The sequence below is a fragment of the Scyliorhinus canicula genome, chromosome 27 (assembly GCF_902713615.1).
Source record: "Scyliorhinus canicula chromosome 27, sScyCan1.1, whole genome shotgun sequence".
NCBI classification, from domain to species: domain Eukaryota; kingdom Metazoa; phylum Chordata; class Chondrichthyes; order Carcharhiniformes; family Scyliorhinidae; genus Scyliorhinus; species Scyliorhinus canicula.
This window is the reverse complement of record NC_052172.1, coordinates 19,206,904-19,227,460: the sequence shown is the minus strand read 5'-3', so window position 1 is coordinate 19,227,460 and position 20,557 is coordinate 19,206,904. Positions and strand designations below refer to the sequence as shown.

The 20,557-nt window shown below is 47.7% G+C and overlaps 1 protein-coding gene across 1 annotated transcript in view; it reads left to right on the top strand.

Annotated features, from left to right (window-relative positions):
• The window catches only part of sipa1l3 (signal-induced proliferation-associated 1 like 3), a 241,529-nt gene that overhangs the window by 168,424 nt on the left and 52,548 nt on the right, over window positions 1-20,557 (top strand). Inside the window, 2 exon segments of the mRNA XM_038786044.1 lie at window positions 3,303-3,551; window positions 8,009-8,155. Of these exon segments, the coding sequence (XP_038641972.1) occupies window positions 3,303-3,551; window positions 8,009-8,155 (396 nt within the window).

The following is a 20,557-nucleotide window of genomic DNA, read 5'->3' as shown; positions in this document are numbered from 1 at the left end:
CCGGGCTGGACTGCAGCTGGACGGGGCCCTGGCTGGACTGCAGCTGGACGGGGCCCGGGCTGGACTGCAGCTGGACGGGGCCCTGGCTGGACTGCAGCTGGACGGGGCCCTGGCTGGACTGCAGCTGGACGGGGCCCGGGCTGGACTGCAGCTGGACAGGGCCCGGGCTGGACTGCAGCTGGACGGGGCCCTGGCTGGACTGCAGCTGGACGGGGCCCGGGCTGGACTGCAGCTGGACGGGGCCCTGGCTGGACTGCAGCTGGACGGGGCCCGGGCTGGACTGCAGCTGGACGGGGCCCTGGCTGGACTGCAGCTGGACGGGGCCCTGGCTGGACTGCAGCTGGACGGGGCCCTGGCTGGACTGCAGCTGGACGGGGCCCTGGCTGGACTGCAGCTGGACGGGGCCCTGGCTGGACTGCAGCTGGACGGGGCCCTGGCTGGACTGCAGCTGGACGGGGCCCTGGCTGGACTGCAGCTGGACGGGGCCCTGGCTGGACTGCAGCTGGACGGGGTCCTGGCTGGACTGCAGCTGGACAGGGCCCGGGCTGGACTGCAGCTGGCGGGGCCCTGGCTGGACTGAAGCTGGACGGGGCCCTGGCTGGACTGCAGCTGGACAGGGCCCGGGCTGGACTGCAGCTGGACAGGGTCCTAGCTGGACGGGGCCTTGGCTGGACTGCAGCTGGACAGGGCCCTGGCTGGACTGCAGCTGGACGGGGCCCTGGCTGGCCTGCAGCTGGACGGGGCTCTGGCTGGACTGCAGCTGGACGGGGCCCGGGCGAGACTGCAGCTGGACGGCGCCCTGGCTGGCCTGCAGCTGGACGGGGCACTGGTGGCCTGCAGCTGGACGGGGCCCTGGCTGGACTGCAGCTGGACGGAGGGAGTTGAAGGGTGGGTCAGTAAATTTGCAGATGATATGAAGATTGGTGGAGTTGTGGATAGTGAGGAGGGCTGTTGTCGGCTGCAAAGAGACATAGAAAGGATGCAGAGCTGGGCTGAGAAGTGGCAGGTGGAGTTTAACCCTGACAAGTGTGAGGTTGTCCATTTTGGAAGGACAAATATGAATGCGGGATACAGAGTTAACGGTAGGGTTCTTGGCAATGTAGAGGAGCAGAGAGATCTTGGGGTCTATGTTCATAGATCTTTGAAAGTTGCTACTCAAGTGGATAGAGCTGTGAAGAAGGCCTATGGTGTGCTAGTGGTCATTAGCAGAGGGATTGAATTTAAGAGCCGTGAGGCGATGATGCAGCTGTACAAAACCTTGGTACGTCCACATTTGAAGTACTGTGTGCAGTTCTGGTCACCTCATTTTAGGAAGGATGTGGAAGCTTGGGAAAAGGTGCAAAGGAGATTTACCAGGCTGTTGCCTGGAATGGAGAGTAGGTCTTACGAGGATATGTTGTGGGTGCTAGGCCTTTTCTCATTAGAACGGAGAAGGATGAGGGGCGACTTGATAGAGGTTTATAAGATGATCAGGGGAATAGATAGAGTAGACAGTCAGAGACTTTTTCCCCGGGTGGAACAAGCCATTACAAGGGGACATAAATTTAAGGTAAATGGTGGAAGATATAGGGGGGATGTCAGAGGTAGGTTCTTTACCCAGAGAGTAGTGGGGGCATGGAATGCACTGCCTGTGGTAGTAGTTGAGTCGGAAACGTTAGGGACCTTCAAGCGGCTATTGGATAGGTACATGGATTATGGTAGAATAATGGAGTGTAGATTAATTTGTTCTTAAGAGCAACACGGTAGCATTGTGGATAGCACAATTGCTTCACAGCTCCAGGGTCCCAGGTTCGATTTTGGCTTGGGTCACTGTCTGCACATCCTCCCCGTGTGTGCGTGGGTTTCCGCCGGGTGCTCTGGTTTCCTCCCACAGTCCAAAGATCTGCAGGTTGGGTGGATTGGCCATGATAAATTGCCCTTTGTGTCCAAAATTCTATGATCTATTATTAACCGAGGACAAAAGTTCGGCACAACATTGTGGGCCGAAGGGCCTGTTCTGTGCTATATTCCTCTGTTCTATGTTCCGCAATATCCCCCCCATTTATTGGTGCCCTCCTCTACAGCCTAATCCTCCACATCCTGCCCTATAATGATGCCATTACCTGATGCCCACCACTACATTTCTGGCATTTACTGGTGACCTATATAATGCGGCCATTTGCTCGTGCCCTCCACTATCATTTCGTTTAGTAAGCATGTTCTCCCCGTGTGTGCGTGGGTTTCCTCCAGGTGCTCCGATTTCCTCCCACAGTCCGAAGATGTGCAGGTTAGGTGGATTGGCCGTGCTAAATTGCCCTTGGTGTCCGAAAGGTTTGGGTGGGGTTACGGTGATATGGTGGAGGGGTGGGCTTGGGTAGGGTGCGGTTTCCAAGCGTCGGTGCAGACATGATGGGCCGAATGGTCTCTTTCTGCACTGTAAATTCTTTGATTCTATGTACTGATGCCCTCCTCCATGATGCTACGATTTACTGGTGCCGTCCCCTATAATGCTGCCACTTACTGGTCCGCTCATCCATAATCCCTCCATTTACTGGTGCCTCCTCTATAATGCTGCCATTTACAATTGCTCTCCTCTATAATGCTCCCATTCACTGTTGCCCTCCTCCTTAATCAGACTATTTCTAGGTGCCCTCCTTTAGAATGATGCCAAATACTGATGTCCTCCTCCAAAATCCCCCCCACCATTTACTGGTGCACCCCACTATAATGCTGCCTTTTACTGGTGCTCTTCTCCATAATCCTCCCATGTAATGCTGCCAAAAAGGTTGCTCTCCTCTATAATGCTGCTGGTGCCCTCTTCCAAAACACCCTCATTTACTCACGCCCGCCTCTATAATGCTGCCAATTACTAATGCCCTCCTTTATAATGCTGCCATTTACTGGTACCCTCCTCCATAATCCTCTCATTTACTGCTGCCCTCATCAATGATGCTGCCTTTTTCTGGAACCGCCATCTATAATGCTGCCATTTACTGTTACCCTCTAATGCCCTCCTCTATAATTCTAACATTTTCTGGTGCCCTCCTCTATAATGACCTGGAATATAGGTTATCGAATTACTCATGCAACAGACTGTCCCAGAATCATCTGAGGAACATGCTGTCCAATAGAGCTAGTGAAGCAAAATGTTCGTTCCTCTGTGAGCTGCTGGGAAGCTACATCGCTGCAGTATTATAAGCAGCAACAATCCTGAGATTTGCTCCTGTCCTTATTAAATACTTGCCGTTATAAAATGCCGGTTGAACAATTCCTGAAATCGTTGCCTAATGCTGACACAAATACGTTGCCTCTGTTTGCTCCAGGGGTTGCTCTGAATTGTACGAAATGCACACCATGGATTCGAAAACTGAGGGCGACTGTATGCCACGCGGATTGAGGCCACCGTACAGAACCAACACTCTGCAGTGGAGCAGTCCCACAATGCACAGTGCCTCACAGTCGCAGCGATGGGCAGGGTCTGTGCACAATCCAGGATCAAACTGGAACCAGACCTCCAAACAACAGGGAGTCCCAGTTGCGTACAGTGATTCACAAGCCAAGAACAGCAAACGGCAAGTTCTTTCATCCAACGTTCTGTGGAAAAGAGACGGCTGAGGAGATTATTAACATTATGAAGGGGGTTTGATAGGGTAGACTTGGCCAAAATGTTTCCCCTTGTGGGAGAGTCCACAACTCAAAGACGATAAATGTAACACAGCACAAAAAAACCCAACAGGGAATTCAGGAGAAACGCCTTTACATAGTGGGTGGTTAGAATGTAGAACGTGTTGCCACATTGAATGGTTTAAGATGAATAGTACAGAAACATTAAGGATCAAGTAGGGTGAAAAGAAACTTGTGTAGAGCAGTAGAGCATAAGCAGTGGTCTGGACTACTTGTGCCAAATGGCCTGTTCATGTGCTGTGAATAGTATGTACTACTGTACCAATATAAAATGTTTATCTGCTACCGATTCTCTAGCCCTGAGACGTCTGCCAAACCTCAGCCTATTGAATGAATTAGGAAGGATAGTAAGGTGGCACAACCCTGTTCTCAACCTAGAACAGTACAGCACAGAACAGGCCCTTCGGCCCTCAATGTTGTGCCGAGCCATGATCACCCTACTCAAACCCACATATCCACCCTATACCCGTAACCCAACAACCCCCCCCTTAACCTTACATTTTATTAGGACACTACGGGCAATTTAGCATGGCCAATCCACCTAACCCGCACATCTTTGGACTGTGGGAGGAAACCGGAGCACCCGGAGGAAACCCACGCACACAGGGGGAGGACGTGCAGACTCCACACAGACAGTGACCCAGCCGGGAATCGAACTTGGGACCCTGGAGCTGTGAAGCATTTATGCTAACCACCATGCTACCCTGCTGCCCCTGAAATTAGGGGTTCTTTGTATTCGCTGCCAATTCGTTGTTTGTTCCTATTCTTCTGACTTGTGACGAGACCCCTCCAGCGTAATCCTCCTGTCATTGCTCATCAAGGTGCCGGTGCCCGGGGATGGAATAATTCCCATTTCCAGCATCGAGATGAGAGTTAAATATAGAGCAGCTCGGTGCAGAGGAAAGCTGCCTTTCCTCTACTCCTGCGGCGTTCAGCGCAACCTCGCACGAGTGATACCCGTCTCCTGCACAGTGAGCGACATTGTCAGCTGATGCGTTAATTGGTGCAGTTTTGCACTCTCGTCCCAGGAGCACGTCATACTGGGCTGCATGTTAAATCACGCCCCGGAAGTGAAAGATGGGGGAGGTGGTGGCGTAAGTGGTATTGTCACTGGAGTAGTTAACAAGAGACCTGGTGTCCCAGGTTCAAATCCTGCCACTGCAGATAGAATTCAACAAACAAAATCTGGAATTAAAAGTCTAATGATGACCATGAAGCCATTGCTGATTATCATAAAAACCCATCTGGTTCACTAATGTCCTTTAGGGAAGGAAATCCGCCGTCCTTACCCGGTCTGGTCTACATGTGACTCCAGACTCTCAGCGCTGGGGGTTTCTTATAAGATTGAAAAATACTTTTTTCCCCTCAATTAAGGGGCAATTTAGCCAATCCACCTAACCTGCACATCTTTGGGTTGTGGGGGGTGAAACCCACGCAGACACGGGGAGAATGTGCAAACTCCACACGGACAGTGACCCAGGGCCGGGATTGCACCTGGGACCTCGGCGCCATGAGGCAGCAGTGCTAACCACTGCACCGCCGTGCTGCCCAAGATTAAGAAAAACTGATGTTTCTATAGTCCTTTCACAAGCTCCGTATATCCCGAAGCACTTTACAGCCAACTAATAACTTGGTGCAGCAATTGTTGTAATGCAGGAAATGCAGAAGCCAGTTTGTGCAGGGCAAGTTCGCACAACTGCAGATAGTTTACTTGTGTGATAATTGAGGGATAAATATTGACCAAGGTTCCTCTGCTGTTCTTCAAAATAATATCTAAGGATCTTTAATAATAATAATCTTTATTATTGTCACAAGTAGGCTTACATTAACATTGCAATGAAGTTACTGTGAAAATCCCCTAGTTGCCACACTCCCGCGCCTGTTCAGGTACACCGAGGGAGAATTCAGAATGTCCAATTCACCTAACCAGCACATCTTTCGGGACTTGTAGGAGGAAACCAGAGCGCCCGGAGGAAACCCACGCAGACACGGGAAGAACGTGCAGACTCCACGCTGACAGTGACCCAAGCCGAGAATCGAACCTGGGACCCTGGAGCTGTGAAGCAACAGTGTTAACCACTGTGCCACTGTGCCGCCTAACCACAGGGCAGGCTGGGGCTCGGTTTACCATGTCCTCCAAATGTCGGCGTCTCTGACGGTGCAGAGCACCTGCAGAACTGCCCCGGAATGTTGGTCTAGATTTGTTCTGTTTAAGCTCTGGAGTGGGATTTGAACCCACAACCTTGTGACGCAGAGGTGAGAGTATTACAACTGAGCCACATCCTTGAACCTTTTAACAATATACTCTTCCTAAATCACATGAAGGAAAGCAAGCAAGCCTACAAAGACCTGTTGACGAGCATTAGAGACATTGCTACTGAGATGGGAGCAGGGCCAGCCACTAAAGTTTGCACAAACATGTCTGGCACATTGAGATCCTAGTTGTTTAATAGGGTGTCAAACATAAATTTGCTCAGGAATTATTTTCCTTTTGTGCTTTGTTTGAATCAGAGCCTCCGGAGAACTCTTGATTTTAGTTGTGAACGACGTTTCCTTGTACAGTTCATTTCAAAACATATTTGGGTGGGAGTTTTCATCCAGCTGTGGCAGTTCAGTTTCTGGCGTCAGCCTTCTATTTGATTCCTTAAAAGCTGCAAAACTGGACGTTGTGTTCCCTGTCAGTGGTCGGGAAGGTGACCTGGTCTGTGTTTGCATGGATAAAATTACCTTGGCACAAAGGTGCGATGTCGGACTTGGTGCAAAGACCCATACAATAATGGAGTTATTGTCACAGACTGGAGGGATGGACGGCCTTGTTGCGCACATACTTAATGCTCCAGGTGTGAGCCATGCCCCCCCCTAAATTCCAACGAGTACAGTCCCAGTTTACTCAATCTCTCCTCATAATCCAACCCCTTCAGATCTGGGATTAACCTGGTGAATCTCCTCTGCACCCCCTCCAGTGCCAGTACGTCCTTTCTCAGGTAAGGAGACCAAAACTGAACACAATACTCCAGGTGTGGCCGCACTAACACCTTATACAATTGCAGCATAACCTCCCTCATCTTAATCTACATCCCTCTAGCAATGAAGGACAAAATTCCATTTGCCTCCTTAATCACCAGTTGCACCTGTAAACCAACTTTTTGCGACTCGGGCACATATTATCTAGGCTGACACACTCAGTGCAGTACTGAAACAATGCTGCACTGCCATAGGGGTATTTTACACACCGCTCCAACTGCCCCCTTGAATGGACGTAGAAGATCCCTATTTGAAGGAAGGCAGAGGACGTTCTCTCCAGCTGTCGCCGCTAATGTGTCTCCCGAGGTTAACTCCTTAAAGAACAAGGTGGTGTGGTCACTCGCACATAGCAATGTGTGGAATCTTTCTGTGCACCAACTAGCTGCCACATTCCCCACATTACGATAATGACAACACACCAAAAATATATCTTTCATTGATTGCATCGGCATATCCTGAGGTTATAAATGCCCGCTAAGCATGTTCGTTCTCATCGGGGAACAAAGATCTTATATGGTGATGGAGCCCATCCAAACTGTGACCTAAGACATTTCCTGCTCTGGTGCTATTGACGATCCACCATTCAGTATTGTGGTGTCATCTATATTTTGCTGTAGTTGTCTAAGTTGCAGTTGTTGAAACATTATGGACTCCCAATACAATGTGTTCATCAGTATTGCCACGTGGGAGGTGTAAATTCTAGGGTACATATGACTCAGGTGAGAATGAATGGGTTCTTCCAAGGGGTAGCAGATGAGTGCGAGAGGTGTGGGCAGGGGCCAACGAATCATGCTCACATGTTCTGGGGTTGTGAAAAATTGGAGAGATTCTGGGCGGGGTGTGTTCGCGATCTTAACTAGGATAGTGGAGGAGGAGGTGGACCCGGACCCTTTGGTGGCGATATTCGGGGGTTTCGGAGAAGCCGGAGCTCATGGAAAGGAGGAAGGCCGATGTTGTGGCCTTCACCTCTCTGATTGCACGGCGCTGAATTCTACAGGAGTGGCGGTCGGCATCATTTGGTTGGGTGACCTGTACAACTTCCTGCGGATGGAGAAGATAAAATATGAGCTAAGGGGCTCAGCAGAAGGTTTTGAGAAAAGGTGGGGGATGTTTGTGACAGTGTTCGAGGAGCTATTTGTCACCTGGGGGGGGGGGGGGGGAGTTGTGCAGACTGTATAGTTGATTGTTGCAAAGTATGTTTCCCGGGGTATCTACGAGTTCTGTAACCTTTTTTGATACACGTTTATAATAACGTACATTTTTTTTTAAACGTCAGTCTTGGTCAAATTAGAGTTTGTCAAATATTCCATTTCTCTTCCAGACCGGTTAGTTACCCAGAGACCTTGTACAATACAACATCGAATGCTGTGGTTGAAAGAGTTCCACCATTTCGTAACCCTTCAGGAAGCTTCTCTTCGCCAGGATCAGGAAGCATTCTGTCCAGTCGGCAAAAGGCGATTAATGACCGGTAGGTGTGATGCAGCTTTCTTTTATTCTATTTCATACAGTGATACAGGAGACATTGGAATAGAGACCACAGCGGGTTTCCATCTTCGATAATACTCATCCTGTGCAGGATCCTGGTTTCTAATATTTTCCTTCCATATTGAAACTTGCATATGCTCAGAAATAAAAATGCTGTAGAATCCTGCACCCTGGATTGCATGGTGGTGGGGTTTATATTTAATTAATAGTTTTATTAGCCAAGGCAGAGTATAAGAGCAGGGAGGTTATGCGAGTAATGTATAAAACACTAATTAGGCCAAAACTAGAGTACTGCGTTCAATCCTGGTCAGCCCAGAAGATTTAAGAGGAATGGAGAATTTTACCTTTCGTAAGTATTGGCTGGACTCGGGGTTGTTCCCTCTGGAGGAGAGGCAGCTGAGGGGAGGTCTAATTGAGGTGTATAAAACTACGAGGAGCCTAGAGTAGATAGGAAGGACCTGTTTCTTTAGCAAAGAGGTCCATAATCTGGGGAGGGCAAAGATTTAACGTAATTGGTAGAAGGGTTAGAGGGGAGTTGAGGAAAAATGTTTTCACTCTGGGTGGTGGGTTCTGAATCTGCTGCTTGAAATGATGAGAGACACAAACACTTATAAATGTAAGTATGGATTATGTATTTGAAGTCTATAATCTATGGGCCAAGAGCTGGGAAGTGGGATCCTGATGGATTGCTCTTTCTCAGTTGGCACAGACATAGATGGGCCTCCTGTGCTGTAAAGTTCAATAATTCAATATCCCAAGCCCAAAATTTCATTCTGGTTATAAGTACCCTGTATATTCAATGTATTATTATTTTACCGTTATTCCATTTGCTTGTCCAGCCTTGCAAAGGATGGTTGCTTTTTTAAAAAAGAAATTTGTTCATGGCACGTTGCCGTTGCTGGTACGGCCCAGCATTTCTTGCCGTTACTAAATGCCCTTGAAGGTGGCGGTGAGCTGCCTTTTTGATGGACCCTGGTTGGGGGGAGTGTGGTCAGTGTCGGAATCTGGTGCTGATTATGTTGTGACATTCGTACGTAATTTACTTTTGCCTAAAATAACTATGCAACATGCAAAAAAGCAGGAGTGCTTTTTTCCACGCGAGCACGATGTTGAAGATGATCAGGGACTGCTGGATATGCGCGCCCTCCCGATTTAGCCACTGGGCAGAACTCGCCGAGATGTAACCGTGAGAGGTGGACCCTTTTTGTTATGTCTCGCAGGTGCTGTGAATTTCCAGCATTTTCTGATTTTAAAATGTCCCAACTTTCCACCGTGCGGATTTAGGAGAAAATTGAGAATCTCTATTTGAAACTGAATCATGGACACATTGTACAGTCCAGACTCGCAGCACTGCGCACCAATGAAATTGTAAAATTCTAATCACTCGGGGTTCTGCTTCCCCTCTCTTCTATTGTCATTATACTGGAGTGTCACTTCATTTGTAAATAGGAATGTCAGGACAGGAGCGAGGCAGTTAATGAAAAATTTTCATCATTCTGTAGATGCCACAATCCACACGCGCTTGTGTATATAAAAGATTTTAGATCAAGTTATTGCAGATCATATCAATATCATTTGGTACTTTTACTGAGGTTGCATTTCCAACCTTGCCCTCTATCTTGATTTATTCTGTAATCACAGCAGAAGGCATTTGACTGGCGGGTCTGCCAGAATTGATGGAGAGGTGCAGAGCCCTTGTAAAGTCTGATGAAAGATCAACATGGGAATTTGCACCTAACTTTGCCTGTGGCAGAATGTCTTTGATTTTTAGTTCCAATTCCAAAGTTTACAATTTTTCTTCCATAATCACGTGCAGTTCTGCACCAGAGCGAAGCTTCAGTACAGAGTATAGATGGCAAAAATATAGGGCTGGGCAGCACGGTGGCGCAGTGGGTTAGCCCTGATGCCTCACGGCGCCGAGGTCCCAGGTTCGATCCTGGCCCTGGGTCACTGTCCGTGTGGAGTTTGCACATTCTTCCCGTGTTTGCGTGGGTTTCACCCCCACAACCCAAAGATGTGCAGGGTAGATGGATTGGCCAGGCTAAATTGCCCCTTAATTGGAAAAAATGAATTGGTTACTCTAAATTTTAAAAAAAAGTTTTTAAAAAAAATATAGGGCTGAAATCTCCAATTCCCGTCACCGGCAACAAGAATTAGAATCTTTATAATCTTTATTGTCACAAGTAGGCTTACATTAACACTGCAATGAGGTTACTGTGAAAATCCCCGAGTCGCCACATTCCGGCGCCTGTTCGGGTACACGGAGGGAGAATTCAGAATGTCCAATTCACCCAACAAGCACGTCTTTCGGGACTTGTGGGAGGAAGGGAGAATTCAGAAAGCCGGAGCACCCGAAGAAAACCCACTGAGACACGGGAAGAACGTGCAGACTCCGCACAGACGGTGACGCAAGCCGGGAATCGAACCTGGGACCCTGGCGCTGTGAAGCAACAGTGCTAACGAATTGCGATAGGGCGGCAAATAGCGTGCAAGTGCAAAATCGCGAATGTGCCCGTCGCCATGTTCCGGTCCCCTGCTGGTTGCTTCAGCCATGTTTGCGCCCTGCACCAACAGGCTCATGCAAGACTGTCATTTGCATAGATTCAAATTTCCATGAGTAGCTTGGCCATTTGCTCTACCCCTTGTGGGCGGGAATGTGGGAACTGGGCGTCATGGCTGTGGAGGGGAAGCAAGAGGATTAAAAAAAGACCTCAAATTGTCAGGTTTGCTGGGGAGTGGCTTTTTTGGGCTGGGGGATTGGCAGGGAAAGACTTGGTGCCAAATCGTATGCTTGGGATGACCCCCTCGGGACCGCGATGGCCTCGCTCAGACCCACTTTGCTGCAGCGAGTGATCTAACTGCACCCCTCTCGTGCTACTTACAGGCTGTTCACACTGTCCTTTAAATGATCAGAGAGCCTCCGGTGATGTGGGAGCCCAAGCCCTCCCTCTGGATACCCTCATACCCCAGCAGTATCATCAAGAGAATGGGGAGACCATGCTCAATCACTGGCCCCCGACTCTGCTTCCACCCAACAGAATCTCAACAGTGCAGAAGGAGGCCATTCAGCCCATCAAGTCAGCACCCTACCTGGGCCCACTTCCCTGCCTTTTGAGGAAGAGAGTTCCAGAGACTTGCCCCTCTGAGTTCCTGCGATCCTCTGAGAGAAAAAGTCCTTATCTCCGTCTAAAATGGGCAGCCCCCTTTAATTTTAAACAGTGACCCTTCACTCCAGACTCTCCGACAAGAGCAAACCTCCTCTCCACATCCAGCCTCTCAATACCCCTCAGGATCTTAACGGTTTCGATCAAGTCGTCTCTCACACTTCTAAACTCTTTGCATTTCCCTCCCCAAATTCCAGCCCTCCAATGCATTTCACCGCCTGTTCTCCCCATGCTATTTACCCCCCCCCCCAAACCACCCAATGCTCGTCACAGAGTACTTTATATTTGACAAGGTTTCCTGCAAAACTGCCATTGCACAGGTGCAGAACAATGGTTCTGATATTTTAAAACTTTTATTTTAATGTTGGGGTACTGAGTGTCGCTAGCACTGCTGTGGAGGCAGTAGCGTAGTGGGATCGTCACTGGGCTACTAATGTACAGAACCAGGGTATAGCTCTGGAGACCCAGGGTTCGAATCCCATCACAGCAGATGGTGAAATTTGAATTCAATAAAAATATAATAAACACATAATTATTGTTGATTGTCGGTTTTAAAAAAAACCATCTGGTTCACTAATGTCCTCGAAGGAAAACCCACAGCGATGTGGATGACTATTAAATGCCCTCTGAAATTACCTGGCATGCCACTCTGTTGAAGGGCAATAAACACTGGCCTAGCCCCTTAACTAACCAATCGAAACAGTCTGGGTGGACAGAAGCTGCATATTTATATATTGTCCTTGCTGCTTGGCATATGTCACGGAAAAAGTTGGAAATGCGCAACACGTTAATGATGGCTTCACTGACGGACTGTGTATTTCCACCTTGGGACGGGCTGAAATCTGCAAAGTTTAAGGTTTAATTTATTTGTGGCAAATAATAATGCTCTGCATTGGAAACTCCGTACATATTCAGGGGAACCACAGATTTTAACCAGGGAGGTGGGATGGAAGTTTTCGGAAATGGGAAGAGAAGGGGATTAAGACGCTAAAAGATTTGTTTCTTAGGGGGTCGGTTTGCAGGATTGAGGGAGCTGGAAGCGAAGTATGGGCTGGAGCAGGGGGAAATGTTTAGATACATGCAGGTTCGGGATTTTGCCAGGAAGGAGATGCAGAGCTTCCCGGAGTAACCGGCCTCCACATTGCTGCAGGAGGTGCTGACGACAAGGGGGCTGGAGAAGGGAGTTGTGTCAGCGGCGTACGGAGCTATGTTGGAAGAGGATAAGGCACCACTGGAGGGGATGAAAGGAAAGTGGGAGGGAGAGTTGGGAGAGGCTATAGAGGAGGGGGTCTGGTGTGAGGTGCCCCGGAGAGTAAATGCCTCCACCTCCTGTACGAGGTTGGGGCTGATACAGCTGAAGGTGGTTATACAGAGCGCACCTCACAAGGGCGAGGATGAGCCGATTCTTTGAAGGAGTAGAGGATGTGTGTGAACTTTGCAGGGGGTGGGGGGGCCGCTAATCACGTTCATCTGTTTTGGTCCTGCCCAAAGCTAGAGGATTACTGGATGGAGGTTTTTATGGTAATTTCCAAGGTGGTGCACGTGGAACAGGACCCAGGTCCCCGGGAGGCCATATTTGGGGTGTCGGACCAGCCAGGGTTGGAAACTGGTGTGGAGGCAGATATCGTAGCCTTCGCCTCGTTGATCGCCCGAAGGTAGATCCTGCTGGGATGGAGAGCAGCCTCTCCACCCTGTATCCTGGCGTGGTGCGGGGGGACCTGTTGGAATACTTGACCTTTGAGAAGGTTAAGTTTGAACTGAGGGGAAGCTCGGAGAGGTTCTACAAGTCATGGGCATTATTTATTATGCACTTTCAAGAACTGGATAACATCGAACATTAGTTGGGGGGGTGGGTGGGAGGGTTGGGGGTGGGGGGGGGCTGTGTATATTAAGGATGACTATGGGTAATCCCTGATTCCTTTTTGCCATTTGTTTATGAAAACATGCAGGCTGATGGCTGGGCATGATGGGAGGATGGGATTGTTGTTATTGTTATGGGGATTGACATATTTGTTGCTGATTATTGTTTATTGTTGGTGGGTGTAAATTCTGGAAAAAATGTGAAAAAGGAGAATAAAAATGTTTTTTTTTAAAAAAGAATAAATTCCGTACAGAGTTGAGCTCTCGTTGGTAGGTAAATAGAGGCCATTCGGCCCATCGAGTCAGCACCCTACCTAGGCCCACCCGCCTGCCACATCCCCGTAAACCCCACCTATCCGTTGGGACACCTAGTGGCAATTTAGCACGGCCAATCCACCTAACCTGCACATCATTGACTGTGGGAGGAAACCAGGAGCACCTGGAGGAAACCCACACAGACACGGGGAGAACGTGCAGGATCCGCACAGACAGTAACCCAAGGTCAGATTTGAACCCGGGTCTCTGGCACTGTGAGGCAGCAGTGCTAACCACTGTGCCACCGTACCACCCAAGTGGTACATTCAATGGTAAACATTAGAAATAATATATAGTTTTAAGTGTCTTAATTGTTACTACTCTGCCTGAAGGGTAAAACTAACCTATAGTTAGATTCCTACTGGACAAAAGTGTTTCTATATGTGTCGGAGTGGGTTTCAATTTCAGCTATTTCCCTTGTACTTGGAGAGGGCTACAGCGTGATTACTTAGCAACTGGAGCCTTGTATGGTAGAGAAGCTTTTAAGTTTTAGTTTAACTACTTTGATTGCAGTTGGAGATGGGTAGTGAGAGAGAAGCCAGCTCTTCCAGCTCTGCTAAAGCAGTTGATTTTTGAAGCCCAAAGAGGGAACATCTCAGCCTTGCTAGAAGAAAAACCATACCATGGAGTAATAGTTAAGAAAACAGATGCCGGAAACCTGACAGCCAGCTAGAAGAGGAAAGTAGAGAATGAAGAGATTTTTCAAAGAAGTCTGGAGCTCAGGGAGCAGAGGAAACTGGGAACCAGGACAGATTACTATTCAGTAAAGGCATTGGATCTGCTGTTGTGCTGTGACAAATTACTACAGTTTGGGAGACATTATTCAAATTCAATGTGGAAATCGGTGACTGGACCTCGGAGTTTGTGAGAGAATCTTTGAGGCAAAGGCAGCCTGAAGGGAGAGGTGTAAAATCGGAAGCAGCAAAGAATCATTTAAAAGAAGACTTGAAAGTGTGACTTTGAAAGCAAAATTTGAAATCACTCATGTGGAAGCCGGAGTTCAGTGTGATGAGGTGGGAGGCTCACCGTTTGAGAATCATCTGGGGCAGTGTGATGAGGTGGGAGGCTCACCGTATCAGAATCATCTGGGGTAGTGTGATGAGGTGGGGGGCTCACTGTATCAGAATCATCTGGGGCAGTGTGATGAGGTGGGGGGCTCACAGTATCAGAATCATCTGGGGCAGTGTGATGAGGTGGGGGGCTCACTGTATCAGAATCATCTGGGGCAGTGTGATGAGGTGGGGGGTTCACTGTATCAGAATCATCTGGGGCAGTGTGATGAGGTGGGGGGCTCACCGTATCAGAATCATCTGGGGCAGTGTGATGAGGTGGGGGGCTCACCGTATCAGAATCATCTGGGGTAGTGTGATGACGTGGGGGGGTTCACCGTATCAGAATCATCTGGGGTAGTGTGATGAGGTGGGGGACTCACAGTATAAGAATCATCTGGGGCAGTGTGATGAGGTGGGGGGCTCACAGTATCAGAATCATCTGGGGGGAATTTTGAGGGGAAATCCACAGATGTTCTCTTGGGTTCAGAGAGGAGTGCGTTTTACCGCAACCCTCCTGTGTGCTTAAAAGGGACATTTTGTGCCATTGTAGCTTGAGATGTACTTTATAATCTGTTAATCTTAAAATCTGTAATTATTAAACAAGTGGGGAGTAAAGGAATAGTGTATTATAATTTTTTTTCATGTTTTTAATGTGTTTTTTATTGTTAAAGCTAATTAGCGGTCCTGTGACTCTCCTACGTTTTTATTTTTTATTAAATTTTTTAAAATTTAGTGTACCCAATTAATTTTTTCCAATTAAGGGGCAATTTAGCATGGCCAATCCACCTAGCCTGCACATCTTTGGGTTGTGGGGGTGAGACCCACGCAGACACGGGGAGAATGTGCAAACTCCACACGGACAGTGACCCAGAGACGGCATCGAACCCGGGACCTCGGTGCCGTGAGGCAGTAGTGCTAACCACTGCGCCACCGTGCTGTCTTCGTTTTATTTTTGAAGACCATAAGACATAGAAGCAGAATTAGGCCACTCGACGCATCGGGTCTGCTCCGCCATTCAATCTTGACTGATATTTTTTTAAATCCCTATTCTCCTGCCTTCTCCCCATAACCCCTGATCCCCTTATTAACCAAGAAAAGTAAAAGTTCCGGTCCTCTAGCCATTCTGGGATCTTCCCGTCCAGTTATAACACCACCTGGGATCGTAACATCATGAACAGAATGAGTAACAACACAGCAGCTGTTGATTGCTTCCTCCATCTGTGGCGAGACTAGAGCGGAGAATTATGATGATGTTTGATCCTGACCACACCTCAGCCATGGAAACGGACATCCCATCAGGCAACAGCGAATAAATAATAGACGTCGATTGATATGCACCTCAGTTTTCATAACCTGGGCAAACGCAGGAATCTGGTCAATCTATCTGATGAACATCCGTGAGATTGTCCAAATTCTGATACCGTGGGTGTAAATGGTTAAATTTTCCTCTTTCCAAAAATAATAATAGAAACCACTGTTGAAATTCAACAAAAGAAATTAGAAGTTGTAGACTGTTATGCTCCAGGTGATGTGACATTGTTCGAATTTGGCAGACATTGAATCATAACAGAAGTGGAGTTCAGTGTGTGAAGCCCATGGCTGCTAGGGTAACATTTGGTGCAGTGCCAGACAATCTCCCTTTCACCTAATGTGCTCGAAACCGGGTATATGATAGTGCAGCTGAAATGATATCCAAACTTGTGAGGTGATAACCGCAAGCTGTCCGTGTCTCAAAGTACGTTCACAGATTTCTAACTGCTGGTGTGGAATTTGTATCGTCCACACCAAAGTAAATTGGCTGTATGTGCATGTGTCGGCTAAATCGGTTTTAAAGCTGTTAACAGGCATAGTGGTCAGCCACTGAGTTTAATGTGTACAGGGGAATGTGCTACTGTAACTTGAAGCTTGGTTCATGGTTTTCCTGCCATACTGTTCCGAAACCTAAACCAGTCATAAACCAATGCAAGCACAGCTTCCAAGTCGCACATTCCGACAAAAGGCAAATGGTATTGACCTTTTAATTTTGACCACTTGTGCCTAGATGTGTGCATAAAAATTGAAATAGCCTGTACAATTTTGACTCGAACATTAAATGGGCAGCACAGTGACTAGCACTGGTGTCTCACAGCACCAGGGACCCGGGTTCGGTTTTGGCTCTGGGTGATTCTGTTCTCCCTGTGTCTGCGTGGGTTTCCTCCGGGTGCTGCAGTTTCCCAAAGATGTGCAGGTTAGGTGGATTTGGCTGCAATCGATGCACAGGGTAACAGTGATAGAGCCAGGGAGTGGGCCTAGGTAGAGTGCTCCTACGGAGGGTCGGTGCAAACTCGATGGGCCGAATGGCGGTATCCTGCACTGTAGGGATTCGCATGCAGGAAGAAATGAGCAGGGATTGAAGAAACTGTGCACCATTGTTCTAGTGAAACTTCAGATCGCTGGAGCTGGATACAAGAGTTTTGACTATTTACAATGAGACAGTCCTCTGGAGGATACGCTTGTACATATAGAGTTTCTACACAAGTAACATTGCCTCAATTGTATTGTTTAAAATGTTTCTCTTTCTCATCAGATAACCGAGACGTTTGAGATTCCATTCTTTTAGTTTTAAGATGTTTTTATGTACTGGGGAAGGGTGTCTATATCCGTTGGTACCACACAGCACAGATTTACGGTATCTTTTGCGTTACCACCTGTCCTTATTTTGGAAATGGAAAAGCCCACATTTAAACAGAAAATCTGGCTAGTTTAGCACAGTGGGCTAAACAGCTGGCTTGTAATGCAGAACAAGGCCAGCAGCGTGGGTTCAATTCCCATACCAGCCTCCCTGACCAGGCACCGGAATGTGGTGACTAGGGGCTTTTCACAGTAACTTCATTGAAGCCTACTTGTGACAATAAGCGATTTATTATTATTATTATTTTTTATTATTAAAATTGAATGGAAGTGAGTGAACAGCACACCGGTACTGTGTAACAGGAGGGCACAAGCTTAAAGTTCCCTGTAGAATTCCTCATCTTAGCCCCCTATTTAAAAAACCCCAGTAAGATTCCATCATTTGTCAGCTCCTGTTACAGACACACATTTCCACACTGTCTTAGGCAATCACAATTCAGTGTTTTACAGCCAATGAAATACATTTGAAGTCCAGTCACTGATGTCCGACAGGGAATGTGCAGCAAGATCCCACTGACAGTAATGAGATAATGAGCAGATTATATAGGGTTTTTTGTGATATTAACAGATGGATAAATATTGACCCAAACAATGGGGATAGCTCCCTTACTCTTGAACAGTTTTGGGGATTTTGTTTCATCCACCTGAAAGTATTGTCAGGTTCTGGGTCTCATCCAAAAGACGGCATCTCTAACAGTGGGACACACAGTCCGTGACTAGATTTGTATGCTTCAGTCAGTGGGACATGAGCCCGCGCACAATCTTCTGGCTCCAGAGGCTGAGTTATGCCTGGCATTGGCATTGGAAACCCCTGTAATGTGTTAACTATGTCAACAAAACTGCGTTGGAAATTTAAGATGCTGGAATGCCCAACGACTCCCATGAATTTTAGTTACTTCAGACTCTGCCTGCACTTCAATTGTAACTCTCCCCTTTTGTCAGATGTGCACAGACCTGTCCTCGCGTCTGGAATTGTGCAATATACGCACAAGCTAGAACTTTGTCTTTAAATACCGGTGAGATGTAATGTCAGCTTTGAATCATTTGGTTCATTATATTGCAAATTCGTGGACGTGCTGTGGAAGCGTTCTAGCAGTTTTTTTGCTGTAGCAGGGTTAAAGGGTGTTGTTCACCAATCAAGTCTTTTGGTCGTTGCTCAGCATTTATAAGCCTACAGTCGGCCATTATAAATGACAGCTCTTCAAACTCCAAACAGGTTTTTCAAAAGACAAAAGAATTTCTGACCCTGTATTGCGTGACTGATTCAAATTTGTTTTTGTTTACCCAACTACATTGCAGTACAAATAATGTGTGCCAATTAGGCATCGGAACTGTAATCTAAAATACGTTTGTGGGCGTGCGCAGATTGCAACAAACAATTTCAGGGAATTTCTACTAGCCGAACCTGTCTGGTGTGTGATGGTGAAAGTTCACACCTACAGAGGAGCCTTGGGGGAAGTTCCATTATTAATCAACTCATTCCTAGAGTCTTTGAGGTCTGTTTGTCAGAAATTGATTATGGCACAGAAAGAGGCCATTGAGTACATCAAGGGGCAGCATGATAGCACAGTGGTTAGCATTGTTGCTTCACAGCGCCAGGGTCCCAGGTTCGATTCCCGGCTTAGGTCACTGTCTGTGCGGAGTCTGCACGTTCTCCCCGTGTCTGCGTGGGTTTCCTCCGGGTGCTCCGGTTTCCTCCCACAAGCCCAGAAAGACGTGCTGTTAGGTGAATTGGACATTCTGAATTCTCCCTCCGTGTACCCGATAGGTGACTTCGTCAGACAGCCGCTCCACGCTGTCAGAATCCAAAATACTTTCTGAAAAGACAAAGCAACAACGAGTCGCTGCAGGGTTAAAGCCAGTCGTTTGATGCTTAAAACCACATCAGTAAGGACAGAGCCAAAGTGGTTCAAGGTGATCAGGGAAGGAGAGTTACAAACCATAGAATGGCCAAGGTGCCGAGACACGCAGCTCATTAAAGATTATTGCGATGTTGTAGAATGCTGCATCCAAACCTGGCACCAATAAATGCACAGGCAGATCCAAGTCTGGGAAAGGGTCACACCATGTCCCAAACCCCGTGTGCAAGCAGGTATGCCAACTTTGTAAAGAATAACCTTGCTACGCAAAATTCACACTACACATATATACAGAACATTTCACGCTCCTCGGGGATAATTGTGAGCATTTCAAAGGTATAAGAGCAAAGGGAATGGGACTGATTGCCTGGAATGGAGAGTAGGTCTTACGAGGAAAGGTTGAGGGTGCTAGGCCTTTTCTCATTAGAACGGAGAAGGATGAGGGGCGACTTGATAGAGGTTTATAAGATGATCAGGGGAATAGATAGAGTAGACAGTCAGAGACATTTTCCCCGGGTGGAACAAACCATTACAAGGGGACATAAGTTTAAGGTGAATGGTGGAAGTTATAGGGGGGATGTCAGAGGTAGGTTCTTTAGCCAGAGAGTAGTGGGGGCATGGAATGCACTGCCTGTGGAAGTAGTTGAGTTGGAAACATTAGGGACCTTCAAGCGACTATTGGATAGGTACTTGGATTACGGTAGAATAATGGAGTGTAGATTAATTTGTTCTTAAGGGCAGCACGGTAGCATTGTAGATAGCACAATTGCTTCACAGCTCAGCACGGTAGCATTGTAGATAGCACAATTGCTTCACAGCTCCAGGGTCCCAGGTTCGATTCTGGCTTGGGTCACTGTCCGTGCGGAGTCTGCACATCCTCCCCATGTTCCTCCTGTTGCTCGTTCTGGGTGAGTGTGCTTTACACTCAATTTGGCTCTGTTTTATTCCTTAGCTCTAGAGTCGCCAGGTATCGTTAAGATACCGCCACAAGATTCAAGTTCAAGTTCAGACCAATAACTCAATACACCAGTTAGTAAGTTCAAACAAGACACGTTTATTATAATACAGTTATCTACTACTTATGCATATAAAACTAAAAGACTAGGCTATTCCTACCACTAACAGGCCAATGCTTATCTGGAATAAGGGAACTGCCGGATCAGGGAACAATGGCCTCTTGCTTTGTCCTGGATCCGCAGGCTTCCAGTTGGTGTGGACTAAAGGGGTCAGGAGTGTCTACTCTCGTAGCGTGCGTTGTATGACACTTACTCGATGGCGGCTGCTGACCAGGCCTCTCCTTCTCAAGGTTCTTCTGCTGCAAAGGTGTTCTGCTGGGAGGGCCGGCTGGTCAAGAAGGACGAATCAGTCCTGGAACCTGACTTTTATAGGTCCCAGGGGCTTCGCTTCCTTCTGGGCGGACCCTCTATAAACTTGCAATCGATTGGGTCTCTTCCCAATCGATTGA